General features: G+C 40.3%; 2 protein-coding genes across 3 annotated transcripts; both read right to left on the reverse strand.

The window, feature by feature from the left end:
- Positions 1-394: 394 nt before the first annotated feature.
- RB195_007699 (uncharacterized protein) lies at positions 395-6449 on the reverse strand (the record flags this gene model as incomplete). Its single annotated transcript, XM_064181461.1, has 11 exons — positions 395-471; positions 1130-1247; positions 1318-1445; positions 2243-2396; positions 2455-2536; positions 2591-2646; positions 2702-2775; positions 5331-5398; positions 5539-5666; positions 6229-6323; positions 6392-6449. 11 exons carry the CDS (start codon positions 6447-6449, stop codon positions 395-397), a joined length of 1038 nt encoding a protein of 345 aa, XP_064038249.1.
- A 2909-nt stretch (positions 6450-9358) lies between these two features.
- RB195_007700 (uncharacterized protein) lies at positions 9359-18517 on the reverse strand (the record flags this gene model as incomplete). Of its 2 annotated transcripts, XM_064181462.1 has the most annotated exons (8): positions 9359-9386; positions 10237-10433; positions 13130-13222; positions 13315-13429; positions 14048-14203; positions 15325-15389; positions 18136-18291; positions 18362-18517. In XM_064181462.1, the coding sequence occupies 8 exons, from the start codon at positions 18515-18517 to the stop codon at positions 9359-9361; spliced, it is 966 nt and encodes a 321-aa protein (XP_064038250.1). The 2 variants fall into 2 exon arrangements, with proteins under 2 accessions (XP_064038250.1, XP_064038251.1); XM_064181463.1 differs by lacking the exons at positions 14048-14203; positions 15325-15389; positions 18136-18291; positions 18362-18517 and having other exon boundaries at positions 13315-13377.
- Between the last annotated feature and the right edge of the window lie 1758 nt (positions 18518-20275).

The raw sequence follows: 20275 nt of genomic DNA on the forward strand, positions 1-20275 counted from the left end.
AATCCATGTTCATTAGCTGTACTTCTCTTCAAGTTGAAACGAAAAAGGAGCGATTCCAATAAATTGTGTTTTGTTGGCACGAAGGTTGAAATGGTTAGAGCGGAAAGAAAATGCTATTGTTCATAGTTCAACGAAATGGCGTATACTGATTTTTAGAGGGGAATGATGACGCTTTAACATAAATATAGTTATAAGATGGTTTGATGCGATTTAATACTATTTACTCCATCTTTTGTGAATCCCTCAAAACTTATTTGCACCTCAATATCTGATATCATGGATGTAGCAAACACAAAGACAAAGAATCCAAATTTTTTTATTCAAAAATGATATACATTTGGAGAAATTGAACCCATTAAAAAAATCGCTTCATCCCCATCTTCTTGAGTTGAGTTTACACGGCCATTGTAACGGCTGCCACGCTATGTTCAATGTCGCAATGATTAACTCCACGTAAAATACGGAAGTAGCCTGGAAAAAATCTGAGTTTGCCTTGAAAACATTTCTACACAACAAAATGTTGATTGGCCGTCCCAAGAGAATCTTCGCGAGTTCTGAAATCACTTGGAATTCCTGGTAGAATGTTAGTCCTTGGAATTCCTGGTAGAATGTTAGTCATAGCAACTTTGGTGAACATACGTAATCATACTGAACATAACATAACAACGAGCGTATCCGACGTAATATTCTCTTCAAATGTAATGATTTGCATTGAATTATATTGGATTTGTATTAAAGCAATTAACCTCTCTCATTTCAACTAATTATTCAATCTCCGTAGGTTTCATTTCATACTCTAAAACTTAACATTACAGCTTACATCACCTTGCAGTGCACCTCTATGTGAAATCGCTTGTCTTGGATGTGCGGCATAACATTATTCCAAGTAGCGAATTGCCCCATCAAAGCTTTTTTGATCTTTCTATGACGTCATCGATTCAACCTATCAGTATTTAAAAGGTGAGAATGGCTCTATGAAAGCTACACATTTTGTTCAAACGAAAACTAACGAAACTTACCATATTGAAACTTATGATCAAACCTCATGAAATTGCAGCTTTTTTTTGAGGTGGTCAACATTTCTTTTTTTTTTGCAATTTGATCCATTTCTCAACAAATTCAAAAATACCGTTCTCTCCCCAATATGTGCTCCATGAGTTTGCGATCAACCAATAATCTGTTCCGTTTTCCGTACCCCAGCCAATAATTTTGACAGCGTGTATACCAGTTGGCCAGAAGACTTTATTCTAAATTGTTTGAGAAATGACTCTTCTTTACTAAAAATATAAACAAATAAAAGGAAAAATAAGAGCTAACTTTGTAAATTCCTTCTTTGTAGAATGAAAAGTCTGCGTGTACTTCAAATGAAGCCGCCACTGGTCCATTGGTCATAATCTCCCTTTTGATAATCGTCTCGTTATTTGGTAGACGATAAGATCTTTCGGCTGGAAACGGTAACTGTTAAAAAATTTCAATAGATATAATGGATTAATTAATTACAGTTCAAAACAATATTTTCACACATGTGCTTTAATAGCTAATAGAAAACTGCTATTTACTTATGAAAAATGACAGCAACTCATATCAATCATAAGTGAACTCATGCTCTACTTCTCAACCTAACCTGCTAACTAAGAGTTATTGCTTACGTGTTCCTCACGATGCTATGAGGAAACTATCACTTAAAGGCATCACCCCACCAATCTGAGGTGGTGCGGATTTCAGGTGGAGTATTCGTATATGGGATCGTAGATTATGGAGAGAAGGGTGGTTCCGTCCATTCCTTCCTGGTTGCCGTAAAAAAGGGCGCGGACGATACGGCTTCGAGCGATCCAGCGAGATATTTTCTACGTGTTCAAGCGCGCCAGCCTCGTGCACGCGCCGCATCTTCTGGACCGTTTTTACGACAATAAGGAAGAAATGAACGGAAACACCCCCCCTCCCCATAATCTACTATCCCGTATACGAATATTCCACCTGAAATCCGTACCACCTCAGATTCGTGGGGTGCTTGGTGAGCATTAGGGCAGATTCAAACCTCCGATCGATCGTGTAGACACCTTTTACCGACTGTTCTGCACTCGTCCCGAAAATTAAAAAAACTGAGAGAATTGAAAAAGCTATATGATTCCTTATGAGCTATATGATATGAGAGCTATATGATATGTGATTCAACAAACAATTTTAACCTGTATAATATCGCCAAATAGATCATAATAATGATAAAGTTGCGATAACATACCATGTATTTTATCTTTCTCATAAGGAACGGGATATTTAAGCTGACACGTCTTTCGACATCTTGGAGTGCCCCATAATTTCTTAGGGCATGGTCCATAAACTGTTTGATTTTCGTATTGTCCGCATGGATAGAAAGGATACGGTTTGCAAACACCCTCAAAACTATGTTTTTTTCCGTTCTTGAACTACATAACATAGCGAAAATCTTCAGACCTTCATCCGGTAGGTTCCTCCGGTGCAAACACCCGTACTAATTGCGTATTCAAAAGCTTTATGCTTCCATCCTCCATTGCACCTATTGTAATAATATATCCTAATCGTTGAAGCGTGTTTTTCTAAATTATCTTACCCATTTCCGCATTCGTTTCCACAACATGTGAGGACATCAGTGTCAGAAATATGCGCCTTAAAAAGTCCCTATGGAGCACAAGTTCGCATGTGATTTCAAGATAGAGCTAACCTTTTTTGTACCATTCGATCGTATGCAGAGTCTGTCGCTCATCACTTCTGCCGCTGTCACTGCCCAACATGATCCTTAAGAATAACGACATGTGAACAATTTGATGGAAGAAAGCATTTTAACAGTGAAATGCGAATATCCAACATACTGAAATGCAGACAAACAAGCGCGCGAAAAATTGGTGAAGAACATGAACAAAAATAAAATGACTTGCAATGTTACTGCTTTGCCATTGCGCAGCACATTTTTCCTTTTCTTCAAAAAAAAAAACTCTGCCCCTTATAATTTCATGGATCCGCTCCCACTGCGAAGGATACACGAGGTTATTTTTTTCAAGAGATGGAAGTATGAGGTTTAGCGGAGATACAGAAAGATCGGGCCCGGAGTCGAAAGTTATCACTGCTCTCACAATAATCTCTCTGTAACATCTTGCCGTTATGCCAAGCTATCTCCAAATGCTCTCAAAATTTTCAGACATGAAAACATGCCACAACACCATGCACGAGCATTGAAAATCCATAGGTGAAGGACAGTGCTGCACCGTCGCCTACCGTCATCCTATTTAGTTACAAAGTGGAAGTTTCAGAACATTTCCTACCTTATTAAATTTCCCTCTTTGAGATTTGATATCTTTGAGATCGTTGAGAGGATAGCGAAATGGCCCCAGCTATTTTCCGAAAGGAAAAGAATGCAAAATGACGTAACCTGAGGTTATACTTAGAAAATATTCAAATGCTCAAACTTCCCAAGATTGGTGTTGATCTTCGTTTATAGATAATCTTGCGGCGTAATCGCCTTCATAAAGATAGCTAAACTCAAACACCAACACATCAGCCAGTGCTCACCTCATTTCCTAGATCTGGTTACGCAACAGACCACCACGTACCACATCTACGAGTCACAAGAGTTTTTATATAGGGACCTCACGGCCCGTCCGTAGATCAAAACCCGCATAGGTCTTGATATAGGGATAACTCGTTTGTGATAGCAATGCAATCATCCTTCTTGTTCATTTTTGGACTTTTGGCGGTGGTCCGAAGTGCCTCTGGTGTTTTGCGTGCTGTGATCTCGGACCAGTACGATAGTATACTAACTTCTGCACTCTAGTAACCGTACCGGCTCTGCATAACTCCCAGCTGCATGGTTTGCCGTCGTGAGGCGTGATTGACCGAGAGGCGTGATTGTAAGGTATCAGGAATAGTGCATCGTGTCACGTGCGGGATGTGCGGGACGATTATATAGGGGAAACGGGACGTTCACTGTGTACTAAAGTCAAGGAGCATCTAGGTGGACTCGCAAAATATAAACTCTCCACTCTACTCGGACCACACCGCAGAATGTGTCATTAAAACTCCGAAGTAGGAGCAGAAGTTAGTATACCATCGTACGGGTCCGAGATCACAGCACGCAGAACACTAGGGGCATTTTGGATCATCGCCAAAAGTCCAAAAATGAACACGAAGGATGAGTGGATTGCGATAGCAAGCAGACTATCCCATATCAAGCCTTATGCGGGTTTTGATCTACGATGTGGGCCGTGAGGCCCTATAAAAAACCGTTGTGACTCATAGTTATGGTACGTCGTGGTCTGTTGCGTAACCAGATCTAGTAAATGAGGTGAACACTGGCCGATGTGTTGGTGTTTGAGTTTGCCTATCGTTTGAATGCTTTCTATAGGGTGATGTGGCGCTTGAAAGGGCTTTGATTTTTTCCATTTTTTGCCTCTGAGAATGGCGATGACGTCGAAACGCTAGGTGTTATTTAAAGGCATCACCACACGAATCTCAGATGGTACAGATTTCAGATAAAGTATTCGCGTACGGCATCGTAGATTATGGAGAGAGGAGTGATCCCGTCCATTTCTTTCTAACTGCCGCAAAAAACGGCTCGGAAGTTACGGCTTTGGGCGTTCCGGCGCGCTATTTTCTACAAGGAGTTCGATTGAAGCGCGCCAGCCAGCCTTATGCACGCGCCGCATCTTAGGGACCGGCTTTTACGGCAGTAAGGAAGAAATGGACGCAATCACCCCCCTCTCCGTAATCTACTATCCCGTATAAAGATACTCCACCTGAAATCCGCACCACCCCGGATTCGTGGTATGCTGCCCTTAAGGTTGCCGGGTTGACAATCTGAGGCATTGCACGTCAGATCTGAAACAAAGAGGTGAAGGCATGGGAAGGTATCGACGATAATGTGATCCAAAACCTTGTCAACAGTATGCATTATAGGTTGTTTAATGTGATAATAAATAATGGTGGCAAAATTGGCTATTGAAGTTCAATAAAAATTTATTTGTTTCCTAGTAGACATACTTTCGAAACAAATTTTTTCAAAAAAGTCCCATTCTCGTCTGAGAAGAAAATTTTTCTCCGAAAACAAGTAGTTAACCGTTTTCGACCACGAAGAATCTGATGAAACTATTTTGGTTCAGCGGGAATGAGCGAGAGTCGTGAAATGGTCAAATTCAGAGTGGATACATACTTTTGAAACGCTCTAGGATTGGTTGTCATTCACACGATTACAGTTTGCTTTCTCATTGAGCTTTCCGCGAGTTTGTCTGAAGATGTACACATCTATACTATGATGATCAATCCCTCATTAATTCATAATCTCGGAAATTTTACAGTACCGCATTTCGACTGGTCACGAATAAAGCCGATCGAATCACACTGAGGCCATTTGTCACGAGCGTCGAATCTGAAGTCTTAAGAAATTAACTTAACGGATGAAAAAAATCTAAAATGGAAGAAAAGATAGAATATGCGAAAAAACGTGTACTGTTCTCTGTTTTCTTCCTCCTTACTTTTTTTTTGCTGAAATCACCAATTTAACGTTACCGCTCTGGTATTTTTTCGTCACTGAGATCCAAGTCCTCTTCCGTTACGGTTTCATCCGCGTGGGAAAGATACTTCAGGTCCATAATTCGAGACATCGTAAATTCTTCGGCATCCGGTGAAAACTTGGCCTAAACACGTCGCATCCGTGTGGTTTTATGTTTTACTATTTCGACAAAGTGAAATGAACATCTATTTAATAAATATGCCATAAATGAGAAAATTACGTAAAGAGTAAAGATCATGGCGACGTCGTGATTTGTAGTGAAATTGAATAAAAGTCTTCTCTTCAAAAAATTGAGTCATCATCTCTCCAACGCCTGTTTTTCGAAATTTCTGGTCTGTTTCTTTTCTTCGAGCTCCGTCATTTTTTTCCCATAATGCCCAGCGTCCATGCTCGTTTTTTTATTTCACATACAGCGCACTGACGCTCAACTTCTACTTTATTATATATAATATACAATATAATATATAATATCTGAAATAGTATTTATATTATATTATAACATATTATTTTCATTATTTCTACCTGCAAAATTTTCTTTCCTCTCAGAACCAGTTTAATGGCGGTCTTCCATTGTGTGTATGGCACCAGACGTCACTAATCAATTTCTACTACAGTCACTATTTTAATATTTTTGAAAAAACACTTTTTTAGATAACGTGGAAAATTCGTGATGGACGAAGTCACACCTTGTAGAGCGATTGATGCGAATTGACGTAGTCAACAATGGCTTGTCCTCTGAGCTGTCTAGCATGATCCGATATTGGGTGAGTAAGGAAGTCACCTTAAGTACGTCAATACATTCCATAATATATATTTTTTATTATTATTCAAACTGATGCAGATTCTTACCTATGCTTAATGGCTTTACCGCTAACACGGTCACTAATAATGCGAGTAGTATTCTCATTTGAAGTCAGCGAAGAAAATGAGCACAGCCGATAATCCTAGACCGAAGTGTGGAAGTTCACTGAGTTTTGGAGGGTGAGCAAAGAATTGATCAAAAGATCGAGCAGAAGCATTGAATTTCACAGTTCTCATTAGAATTTTACTCTACATTTCTAAGCAATCAATGACTTAATACCTCATCGAGGAAAAGTAATGGCAAATGAAAATTTGCAAAAATATGTTAGAAAAAAAAACTTCTCAGCAAAAACCTAAGCCTAGTAATTGTGACAGCGTTTTGGGAAGAATATCTTTCTTCTGTAAAAAAAAAGAACGCATTGCACACACATGTTAGGTGCTGCCAAAGACAGTAGACTTAGCATAGAGTCACATGTTCTGGACTTAGCATAGAATCACATGTGCTTCTTAATTTTTTTTTAGTCGGCGACACATCTGTAAGGACGCACGTAGGAATGCATACCATACCTTCTTATTCTGTCAAGATAAGAATCCCAGGAGAAGAAGCGATAATCATAAGATTATTCGGACGAAAGCTTCACATATCTGAAGGTTTTTTTTATTTCGCAAGCGTCTAATCTTCTCAAATGTCTTAACAAATGATGAATTGTCGAGCGGCACGAAATGTAGTCCTTATGAACTAAGAATTGCAATCATACATAACGTGAAAGCTTTAATCCGAAGTCATTAGTCTTTTCTTTGAAGAAGTAGTCAAGTTATTCCATTATTTATCAGTTTTTTTTTCATTTTGTTTATTTTATTCTACTTTATTTCATTTTATCTTATAATTTTCTATTATTTTATTCATCTAATATTTCTTAGTTAGAGTTAGTTTTGAGAGAACATATAGAACGTCAAAAGAAACAAACTCGGGTAGTGAATTTGTTGAGAAGAGAATTTGTAAGTTCTTTTATTTGTAGCAGAAAATAATGTATTTCTTATCGTTCTCCATAGAACTCCTAGCAATTTAGACAATGTAGTGAAGACGTTTGAATCAGTGTCGAAAAAAGAAACTCCTAGGAAAGAGTATTCATTGTTCATAAGGGGAATTTCTTTACGGTCATATATTACAAGGTCAAGGTAAGCTTTTTCCTTGGCTTCAAAGCAGATGAATGGCAGATGCCAAGTTTTTTTTTTCTGGATACCTTTGTGTTCAAAACACATCCAGAACTATCAGAGAGCACGTAACAGGATGATAAAATCATTAGTGCTCAATCGAACCTTTTGCGCTCAAGACAACTGGTTTCCTATTTATTTATTTATTTATTTATTTATTTATTTGCTTATTTTTTTATTCTTTGCCTGGCTATCCATGTGTTTACGGATGGATTGTGCAACGAACAAATAGCAGATATAGAAAGAAGAATGTAAGTAGAAGAATAGTTACGAGTACATACATAGGTTAGTGAATATAAGCGATTTACTGTAGAGTTCGGCGGGCAAGTCTTGTGCCATGTGAAGCGCGACTGTAACATTTTTAGGACCCAAAACTTTGCTTGGAAATGTACGATATTTAAGACACACCTTCGTTCATCTTAAAGTCATCACCCCAGGAATCTGGGGTGGTGCGGGTTTTAGGTGGGTTATGCCTATATGGAGTCGTAGGTTATGGAGAGAAGGGTGATTCCGTCCAAAAGACGGCCCGGAAGATACAGCCTCAAGCGTTCCGGAGCGCTATTTTCTACAATAAGTTCGATTGGAGTGAGCCAGCCTTGTACAAGCACCGCATCTTCCAAGCCGTTTTCTACGGCGATTAGGAAGAAATGGACGGAATCCTCCTCCTCTCCATAATCTACGCCCCTCGTATAGAAACTCTGCACCTGAAATCCGTACAACCTCAGATTCGTGGGGTGATGTCTTTAAGCGTTTCATTAGGACACTGCAGTAGATAAAAAAGGTGTGTGTCTCAGCTAAAAAAAAGTACACATTTGAGCTGTTGGTGAGTTCTGTGCATTACACAAACCACTGTAGATACGGGCAGATATTATAAATTACGAAAATTCCCCGTGTGAACATCTTTTTGGGTTCTTTTTAATGTTTTTATTCAGCGCAGGTCATTTACAATCTATCCAATCACCCACCAACAAAATTTGCTAGATTTGTTCTACTCCAGGCGCTTGTGAGCGTACTTGAGTGCTTATTTGTTAATTTAATCGTGACATCCAAGTCACTTATTAGTGAATGAATGCTCCAAAATCACAAAAAGACCAATGGGTGCTTATTTGTCTATCTATAGCTTATGAAAGAGACTTGACAGTTCTCGTGAACCAAGACAAAATCCGATAAGAACTCGTCAACGCCCAGGCAGAATAAGGCACTTGCAAGGGGAACGAAGGAATGGGAACGTACGTAGAGTCAGACATCATTTCTTAAGCTCTAACCCCATTTTATCCACTCAGTACTCTAACTGAACCAATATCACCCGAACAGGACTTTGGGACATGGCACAATAATTCTTTCATCTTCCACGCCCCCATATATGTATTGCGCTTCCCCTCCACGCTTACGTAATTGTCAAATTGGGGAGAAAAAATTATTCCTGTTAGCTGATGAGACGTGTAGACCGTACCGATCAGTATGAACAATAAAATCAATGTGAATCAATGAATCGTGATCGTGTGAAATTCCCGTTGTCCTAATTATGTTGATTCATTTCTCATTCTTGAATAGACACAGATTAACGTTTCTTGTCTTAAGAAAAAATTTCCAGGTGACCACACTAAAGATCAAAGTTACTCTGAACGTGCACAAAAAGTAATCTCTTAAATTCAACGTGTAGAAAAGAAATTTTTAAGAAAATCAGTTTGTTATTCTTGCTTAATTTCTCAACAAACAGTGTACATAATGAATGAGGAATGAAGGACAGGATTGTAGTAAATCATCATATAAATAGTAGCAGATCCTCTATCGACGACACTACTCTCTGTACTCCTGCCACGATCTCCTGAAACACAATTTTATCAATATGTGCAAAATTTTGAACAGTTGACAACAATTTGGATATTGTACCACTCCGTCCGTCTACAGAAGTCTACAAAAGTGTCTTTCTTCAAAAGTATTTTAGAAAATCTTAGGGTACTCAGACTACAGTTTAACTCACAAGAAAGTTTGTCCTCTTAAAGGCATCACTCCACGAATCTGAGGTGGTACGGATTTCAGGTGGAGTGTTCGTATACGGGATGGGAGACTATGAAGAGGGGGGTGGTTCCGTCCATTTCTCCCTAATTGCTGTAAAAAACGGCCCGGAAGATACGGCTTCGGCCTTTCCTTTCCGGGGCGCTATTTTCTACAACGAGTTCGACTGGAGCGCACCAGTCTTGTGCGGCGCCGCATCTTCCAGGCCGTTTTTTTACGGCAATTAGGAAGAAATGGAAGGAACCACCCCCCTCTCCATAGTCTCCCATCCTGTATACAAATACTCCACCTGAAATCTACACCACCTCAGATTCGTGGGGTGATGCCTTTAAGGATGACTAAACATTAAATTCCACTTTTAATTTCACGATTTCCCAACCCATTGTTAAATACTATGTATGCTATTTAGTTCATTTAGAAATTTCTTGTTTGGTCTCAGAAATTTTGAAATTTGGAGATGAGCTGAGAAACGATATTTACATCTCTTCTGCAGCCATCCTATTAAGCATTTCTACCAAAAAGAGAATGAAAAAAAAATGCCTCCAATTTCTTCTTCCCATAGTTTCTTCTAATTTTTGTCTTTATTCACGCATAGTAAAACAATAACAAAACAATAACCAGCAATTCTAAAGCAATTTGAAAAGTAAGTAAAAACGTACAAGAATAGCTCTTTGCTGGGTACTTTGTCCGCCTGTGGCCGCGTGTCGTTCACATAAAAAACAGAATTCTGATCCGGACTGAAAAACGCAATCCACCAACCGAATGTTGAGGTGAGTGCTGTCATCAAAACTGTGTTGCATATCTTAGACGCTATATAAATATCCATTGCTTCGTCATATTTAGAAATCAGGACAGCCTGAATATGTAAACTATTATCTTTGTGCACCTGTATCTATGGAAAAGTGCAATTAATCGTTTTGTTCTGAGCGAATGCGACGCGTTTAAAGGCATCACCCCTGGAATCTGAGGTGGTACGGATCTTAGGTGAAGTATTCGTATACGGGATCGTAGATTATGGAGAGAGGGGTGATTTCGCCCATTTCTTCCTAATTGCCGTCAAAAATGGCCCGGAAGATACGGCTTGGAGAGTTCCGGCGCGCTATTTTCTGCAACGAGTTCGATTGGAGCGCGCCAGCCTTGTGCACGTCCAGAGTGCTTGCTTGTTTGCTTGCTTGTTCACTCGCTGTAACCTCAGTCTCAGCCGTGCCAGTATCGTACTTGCCAGATTGAAGGTGCTATTTAGTTTTTACCAGGCTGATGCATTCCGAGACTGGATCAAACCTTCGGGTGGCGCTTGCGCTTGCTGGTTACTGCCCAAACGCTCGTTAATTCGTGCGCCCAGTGCCGGTCCTGTTTCTGTATTGAGCACTGTAGCTGAAAGAAAAAGATAAGTGGCGGGTGTGGCTCAGTTCGGTTAGAGGTCCGTTGTAGCCACAGCTCGCATTGGTGCAATACCAAGCCTTTCATCCTTTCATCCTGGTAATCGAATTAGTAATGTAATGCTAATAAATTGCTGCCGGAACTCTGGGAGGATAAAAACACTGATTTGATCATCAGCTGGCCCCCGCAAGTCATTCTATAAGCCAACACGCGTTCCAAAACCTCAGCGATTACGAATCGCTGTAAAATGAGTTGTCGCATCCCAAGTGGATACGCCAATGACTTTGTATTCTATCCTTTGACTGAAAAAAAATATCGGCAACAACCTCTGAAGACGGGGAAAAAGACGAAACGTTAGGCAAATAAAGGGTTCCATCTAAAAACCTCGCAGACACACTATCACAAAACATAGACAGAATATGCCGAGGTGTTTCAAGAGAAGAGAACATTCGAACTAACCGCAACAACGTTGACACTCACTGCTGGGTTTTTCTGATTCTTCCCTAACGCCTCTTTGGTTAGATCACCACTTTGAGTGATCCAACTTCGGCGCTTACTGCTTACTGCCGAAATACTTCTTAACTCGAAACCCTAGTTCTGGTGCTGGAATCGGTTCCCTAATACACTTGATTCTGGATATGATTTCAGTTTCAGTGTAGTCTCCTGTTTCCTCCTATGGACAAATAACGCGTTCATTAGATAAGCAATGCTTGTTATGCAACCTGGTGCGAACCGGCTGCTTTTTGATGTTATCATTAGGTATATGGGCCCTCATCATTTTGTAGTTGAGCTCGTATCAAACAACACCGGATTTCAGCACTAATTTCCTCAGAAATGGGAAGAAAACGAAAATGCCATCGTGTTACTTTCTTATTTATTTATTTATTTATTTATCACGCTCAAAGGCGTGCCCAGAGTAAGAGGCAAGGAATGAATACAAATAAACAATGGAAAATCCAGCAGTGAGAAAAGAGTAGAATGAGAATAAGCAAGGATAAGTCGCGCGAACAGTAAAGCAAGGGACGATCTAGTAATTTCAAAAAGCACATAAACTCGACAGGGTGTGAATTGAGACTCTTGGGAAATAAGAAAGTATAGGTAGAATTCTATAAAAATTAGTGGCTTCCAATCACATCAGCCAGCAAGATGCCCTCATAACAGAATTAATAGGTACAACACCGGCAGTTCGGCAAGCGAGTATACTGACTAATAGGTTCATGATTGTTAAAGTTGGACATGCATATTGCATTCTTATGCATCCCGGACATCTTCGACTCGTATGATATACATTATTTCCTGCCTGATCATCATCAATCGTAGTGATTTTTCAGTTCTTGGTCACCTGAGCACAATTCGAAAGCAGTTCTAAACATGTTGCGCACAACAGCACATTTTAGTCATCTTGGGTGAGTAGAAATGGTGCGTGTGAGGTCACTGCAGGGTATCTCAGTTAAAAAACGGTGAAATTGAAAGTTTGGCCCATTCGGCGAATCTGAGCACACTTCGAGGTCAGTTCTTTAACAAACTTCAGCTAAAATCAGGGAGAGATAAGATATTCGGGAATAGAATTTAGAAAAGTAGACCGGCACTTTCAGGCCGTAAGTGGCGAAACGTCAAGCCAGAAAGCATAATAAAATTTCCACTATGAGGCACAGTATATCTCAATTCTATTGTACACAAAAAAAAAACGCCCAGATTCACAAACAAGGGATTCCCTCGTGTCGTAGTTTTTTCTCTAGTGAATTATAACGAAAATCTGTTGTGCAATAAGGACAAGTTTCAAATTCCGTTCATCACTCATTCAATTAATTGTTCAGCAAAGATTGTGCGGAACTTCAAAGTACAGTCGTTGTCGTTCAGAAACTTGCCGAAGATGTCAAAAAAAATCTATCTACGTGTGGAAAAAAGTTCGAAGAATGCAATACCCGTATAGGGCACAGCACCTCCGTTTCAGTACATGATAGCTCGTCATGTTTTGAAGCGGATATTCTAACACACATACACGTAACGCTTTCTTCGCTCATTTTTTTTTCTTACGCATCTCTGGATTGTTCCGTCAAACGTGAGTATTCGTTCGCTGACGGAGACAATCAACCCGTCGCATTTCCGCACCGTATCACAACTATCGTCTCTATATGTGAATGCGTTTTCGAAGATTTTCCATTCACTTACGTTTTTCTTCCACATTCCTTTCGCAATTATCGCATTTGAAATATTAAGCATAAGTTGCTGATCATCACCAAATATCATGAACTGCGAGATATTCTAAAACTAGTGAAGGATTACAACAAACGCATGAATTTTCAAGACATTTTTGCGAAATTGTTACAGTAGAAAAAAAATCCAACAAGCCTTACCTTTCTTCTAGCAAGTTGATATGCAACGTTTGCAGTGGTAGTGACATTGGTGGAAACGTTCATCCACGTGAAATCTGTTCCCCGAACGTGAATACAGAGAAAGTTGGAGTGATTGCTGCAAAAAGATAACGAGATCCACGGCCGGCCAACACTTATGCTTGCCACCGAGCGACTGCGCTCTCTCTACGTTTTACGTTTTACGTTTTACGTACTCTATTGAAAGCATCACCCACGAATCTGACGTGATATGGATTCCCGATGGTCAAAGCCTAGTCGGGATCGTAGATTGCAGAAACGAGTTGAATCCTGCTTATTTCTTCCTAATCGCAGTAAAAAAATGGCCCGGAAGATGCGGCTCCGAGCGTTCCGGGGCGTTATTTTCTACAACGAGGTCGATTGGAGCGCGCCAGCCTTGTGCACGCGCCGCATCTTCCGGGCCGTTTCTTTTTAGTGGCAATTAGGAAGAAATGGACGGGATCACTCCCTTCGCCACAATCTACGACCCCGTATAGGCGTAACCCACCCGTACCACCGCAGATTCTATGGTGATGCTTTTAATTCTCTGGATTAAATTTATGCCCTGCTCTAAAGTAAAGTATAGCGCAGTGTCGGATGAACCTGCGTGACCATTGGCGGCTAGGTTTGGAAATAAGCAAAGAGTCGAAAAGAAGAATTTGGAAGTAATGGGCTAATGCTGAGAGCTACGAATATTATTAAATATGAATATTCTTACGTTTTCAGAGCATCAACGATCTTACTTCCATTTCTATTCATTTCCTCAGAGAATTGAAGAATTTCACGAATTTCTGTAATGTAGCTTTCGAAATATCTTGGATTTTGCCCATAAATGAAATTTAGCAGCAAATATTCATCGTTGTTATTTGAGTACCTGAAATACGGTTTTTGCTAATTTCACTCATTCACTCTGGATGGAACTCTTTAATGTACTATTCAACTTATATTACTCCACCCAAATTGTTTTGATTTTTTGAGGAGAGGGTGGAGGAGCTCTAGAGATTTTAGACCTTGATCACGGATAGAATATTCATTAGGTAGGAAAACGGTTCTAGGCGCTGGAAATCAATGTTAGTTGTTGTCGCAACGGTTTGTTTCCCTCCCCATTGACAAACGCGTGCGCATACGCATGCAGTCCCCGTTTGGAACGGAACTAGGGCGGAGCTTGTTCATGATGAACACTCGACGGATGAAGTGTGAAGGAATACGGAATTTATGTCAGCTCCCCTCGTTATCCACGTTGCCGTAACGCGATGAGTAAAAGGAGCGCTGGGAAAAAGTGAGTGTAATATCGATGGCAATGCCATTGTGAACCATCTGAAACTAACCAACTGGCTAGCGATTGAAAGAAACGTCGACGACGAAATTTCTCCATGTAAATTAATGGTTTACTTTCGGCTCAAAGATTACAGAAAATAGGTCGAGCTCTTCTATAAGCTTACCATTAGCCACACTCCGGTTTTCCAGTTGTTCCAGTACTTTAAAGGCATCGCTCCACGAATCTGAGGTGGCACGGATTTCAGGTGGAGTATTCGCATACGGGATCGTAGATTAAAGAGAGGGGGGTGATTCCGTCCATTTCTTCCCAATTGCCGTAAAAACGACCCGGAAGATACGGCTTCGAGCGTTCTGGCGCGCTGTTTTCCACAACGGGTTCGACTGGAGCGCGCCAGCCTTGTGCATGCGCCGCATCCAAGTCACCCCTTGAATTTTTTGAATCCGGATCTCATACGTAGGATATTCGGAATCATATTGCCAGAAGTTTACGTTGATGGCCGAAAGAAGTGCGGAATTCACATCCTGGTCCATCCTGGATCCTGGCACTCACAGCGGTTCTTTCATGAGATGAATATTCTAACCGTGATCAGTGTAATACCTTAAAGACCACCGTTGGAAAAAAATTTGGATGAGATACCTAAATTGAATAGTATGTCTTTTCTATGCTCGTTAAGATGATTTTCATTTGTCTAAAAAAAACTGAGAAAAAGATCGCACCTAGCAGGATCAACGTAAGTACAACATGATCCTGGAAATGATACCAGTGTTTCGTTTGTTCCGTTCTGTAAAAAAAACCTCGTCTGTAAAAAAAAAGACTGTAAATTAATCATTATGGTGGTAGACTACATGGTAAATTATTAGAAACCGACAACAACACACATTAATCAGCTACTAATTTACATTGTGATTGCGATTAGCAAAAAAAAAACTTCTGAAAGGTTGAAAGTTAGTTACAGAAGAAAAGTGCTGCCCACAAACCCTATTACAAAATCGAAAAGGAAAAATGAGAACAAGCGCGTAAGGTTGAGCCATGCGGATGAGTTATATTCAGATCAAATGTGGTGAAGCTTGGTGCACTTGTGTAAGCGGCTCCGCATAGGGTGACGCGTGGAGCGTAGAGGTGCGGTGGAGGAGTCAGCCTAATACCATTCGTCGTTGGAGTGAACTAACAGTGGTTCGAGAGCGTCGTACACGCAACTGCATTGACTTTCAAGTTGTTTTGACCTCTGCCTTTCGTTTATCATATATATATATATATATATATATATATATATATAAAGTCGGATCAGAACGAAATGAATCATGAGTGTAGTTGTGTACGCGCTCGAAACGGCACGGTGGACGCAACAGTTGGAACCGAGGAGGGACCGTCGCAAACTGCAGCCATGGGTGGTGCCAGCAAGGGTTCCAGTGCGCTCCTAACCGCTACGTCCCACCGCAACGTCTCAAGAGAGGGTGCGTACGTGCTTCATGTCGTTTTATATCTTATATATATATATTTATATCTATCTATATGTATTTTTATGTCGTCGTTGCTTTATACTATATATGCTCACGTGTACTATTACGAACGTGATAAGACTTAAAGGCATCACCCCACGAATCTGAAGTGGTACGAATTTCAGGTGGAGTATTCGTATACAAGGTCGTAGATTATGGAGAGATGGGTGATCCAGTCCGATGCTTGCTAATTGGGGTACAAAACGGCCCGGAAGATGTGGCGCGTGAACACGGCAAGCGCGCTCTTATCGAACCCATTTCCAAGAAATAGCGAAGCGAGCGCTCGAAGCCGTATCTTCCGGGCCGTTTTTTCACAGCAATTAGGAAGAAATGGACGGAATCACCTCTCCATAATCTACGATCCCGTATAAGAATACCAAGCCTGAAATCCGTACCACCTCAGATTCGTGAGGTGATGCCTCTAATTTGCTCAATTATTGCTTCTCGTGTCATATAACAATGTCTGTCCGTCGATGATTCATGATGTAACTTGAGCTGACGCTGTGTGGCGGCCAGATTTGTAGTTCTTAGACTCGCAGCTGCAAAAAAAAATTATTTATTTGGAGAAAGATGTTTGCAGGCCAGTCGACTGTTTCTTTGTGTTAGCAGTATATAATGGTCTACTCCGCCCTCAATGTACCGTTTAAATAGACGTAGAAGGTTCATTGTACCATCTCTCTTGTTCTTCACTTCTAAATGTTGTTGTTTCCTTTGCTTGCTCTCCTTTGGTTTCCATGTATCCCTTGCCATTAATGATGTTACTGTTACATGGTTTAATTATGCAAGTTTGAGGGAGTGAATAAAGTTGTAAAATGTGTCCTGCTGGGCACAACAAACGAGACTGTCAACTACATAAGTCCAACACAAGTATCCAATGCAAGTAATCAACACATGCACAATGCGCTAGGTGCAATTGAACAAAGTGAATAGTTGTAAACGTGAATAGTTGTTTACTCCCAACTCAATGTCTGTTACATTCCCGCAAGAAACCGTAAATGGAATAGGGACTATCGTTTTGGCCGAAGACGTGACCAGCACGAATTCATTACACATTGCGGGATTCTTTTTCCATGCAATCCTCCGGCGAGGTAATGCTCCAGTTGAACACAGGTTATTGATGTTTTACTTTGCAGCAGTAGCGGCGCGTGTAATAGCAGGTGCAAAAATAATGCCAAATTTTTGTTCAGGCCTTTTCTGTCTTTACGGAGAAAGTATTTATGCATTTGCATTTGGATGTCTTAAATTCCCGCTCATTTTTTTTCCGAAATGACTCGATCTCTCTCCGAGGTAACTAATGAAGTTGAAAACAAACTTGCAAAGCACTCAAATTAAGAAATAAATTTTAATAGTCAAATAACATTAGAGAGATGCGAATAGCCCAATTATAGTTTTCCGTTTTCTTCTTGTGCCAACTAGGTTTTAGTGAAACTTTATTAATGGTCTGATGTAGCTATAAGCTATAAGATTTATCTGCATCTGCAGTTTCGTGACATTATCCAGACATCAGTATTTAAAGACATCATCCCACGAATCTGGAATGGTTCGGGTTTTAGGTGGGTTATGCATACACGTGGTCATAGATTATGGGGAGGACGGTGACTCCGTCCATTTCTTCCTAAGTACCATAAAAAACAGACCGGAAAATGCGGCACGCGTACAAGGCTGGCGCGCTCCAATCGAACTCGTTGTAGGAAATAGCGCCTCGAAGCACTCGAAGCCAACGGTCAGTTTGCTTTCCTTTCTGAGTTTTTGCGTGATATATTTAGAACGATGCAGAGGATTGGCAAAGGAAGAGTAGAAGTTTGATGGGATAAACGCCTCTAACCATTTTCAGGACTTTGATGAAGATGAGGTTCTAGGGACGAAAGGGGACTAGCAAAGCATCGCCACAACCTCACTGACACAACAAGAAAACGTAAGCCCAGTTTTTTTTTTATTTTCAATCCTTCTTCATATTACTTTCAACTATTTGGAATGCAACCAACATTCACTGATAACAAAATTCAACTATACTAAAGGAGCGCCTACCTGTGCTAGAACGTAGGTTTCTTGCAAACGTGGGAAAATATGATTAAAATAATCCAGATACTTCTCTACGTGTATTCTGACATGTTCTTCAAAAGGTAAATAGTGTTTTCTATTTAGCGTTCTCGCAATCCCGTATCCAGTTATAAGATGGAACATCTGAAAAAAGACATAGGGCTGAAAAGAAATAATTCCATTATTAACGTATTCCTATCTAACTAAAATGTACCTGATTTCCGAACCGACCATAATTCAAACGAAAGCCAACGAATTTTTTAGCACCAACTTCCGATTTAGGTGAATTCCAGTAGTAAGCCCGAGTAATTAGAAGCGCGATTTGTGCAACTAGCATACATACGAACACATACTTCACGAACTCGTTCATGTGAAGCAACTACGATTCCTTTGAACAACTATTATAAGCCTGGAACAAAAAAGTCTTCACAGAAAGAAATACTGTATTTCAAACGTATAAATTTAAAATCCTTAAATGAATATATTTTGTCAGTTACGTAAGTGTAATGTATGTGAAGACATTCTCACATATTTTTGGCAATGCTCCGACCCTCTTTTTTTACAAAGATCAGATGCTTTAGATTCAGAGTTTAATGATCACATTTTCAGCTTCGCGCTTTCCGTTGAATATTTTTCCAGATGGAAATTGCTGGAGAAGTTGGAAGAGGTGATGATGCTATATTAGGACTAAACTTTGGATTAAAAAATTTTGAATTTCTGAACTCTCAGATTTTCACGGGTAGTCTCTGATGTTTTGTCTTTTCTTGATGTAGGATCACTGCTTAACAGCAGAGAAGGGAGGCCCATAATCAGTCAAACATGAAGTCGGATCAGTTCCCCACAATACTCTTGAGCTGTTATGGCTTGACTCATACTCAGAGGCTCAAAATACGCAGCGTCTTCAAAATTCGTGCAACGAACATTATCTTAAATAAGTTAGTTCACCAGGGGCTGGTGTAGTGTAGCGGTCAGAGGTTCTGCTGTCTGCACGATCGATCAGGGGTCGAATCCGCCCCAGTGCTCAGCAAGGCCTTCATCCTTCCGGGATCGATAAATTGGTACCAGACATGTCTCGGAGGATAAAAACACTGACTTAACACATCAGTGTATGTCAGTGTTTTTATCCTCCCAAACGGATCCGGGTACCAACTTGTTGATATTCCGGAATGATGAATAGAATGGTTGGCCAAGGAATGCTTGATCTACCCGATTGGAACCGCTGAGCGTGTGAGTGTAGCGGAACCTCCCGTCACTACGCTTCACCAACGTGCAGTACAACTTAGCAGACAAAAGTCTGGATAATGGACTAAAAACATTTTGTTTTAATATTTGTTCTATTGTTTAGGACTCAGAAAGTGTTGTGTCGTAAGGATAAAGGATAAAGTTTCTGGCGTTGATCAATCCGCTTGGGATGCGCCCCCACGATTTCAATTCAAAATCGTTTGAGGTTCACGAACACGTAACTCGCTCATGCAACGACTTGCGGGCTGTTAGCCGATGTGTCACGTCAGTGTTTTTATCCTCCCGGACAAGTCTGGTACCAATTTATCGACCCCGAAGGGAAGAAAGGCTTGGTGAGCACTAGTGTGGACTCGAACCTCCGATCGATCGTGCAGGAAACGGAACCTCTAACCGCTACCCTATACCCTCCCAGCCTTTCGGCTAAGATCAAAGTTTAGTTTCTGTTGTGTCGTACTTCAACAAATTTGTACTGCACCATCATGGCACACCATCCATGAAAATGAAACTAAACAGATTAAATCTTTTTTTTTTTGAAAAAAAATACAACAGAAAAAAGTGAAAGTTATCCATTTAAGATTAAGAGACGGGGCAACAGATAATTATTAGTAAAGGTGAATGAGATTTTCAATACACATTTTTTCTTTGTGACAAAATTGGGTAAAGTTTAAGTTGTGCGTTTCAGAGAATAAAAAGCTCCACAGCTTTCAAGTAGTGATAGAGGATGAAAAAGAGCTTACGTAGGAACCAATTATTTCGATTTCATTTTGAAATGACACAACTGTATGCGTCTCGACGTGGATTACAAAAAGTGCAACAGTATGTGGTGCATCTAAATCCACATATCCATTTCCTCGTAATAGAACGATGAAAACAACATCGGTGTACT

The sequence above is a fragment of the Necator americanus genome, chromosome I, assembly GCF_031761385.1.
Source record: "Necator americanus strain Aroian chromosome I, whole genome shotgun sequence".
Classification (NCBI taxonomy): domain Eukaryota; kingdom Metazoa; phylum Nematoda; class Chromadorea; order Rhabditida; family Ancylostomatidae; genus Necator; species Necator americanus.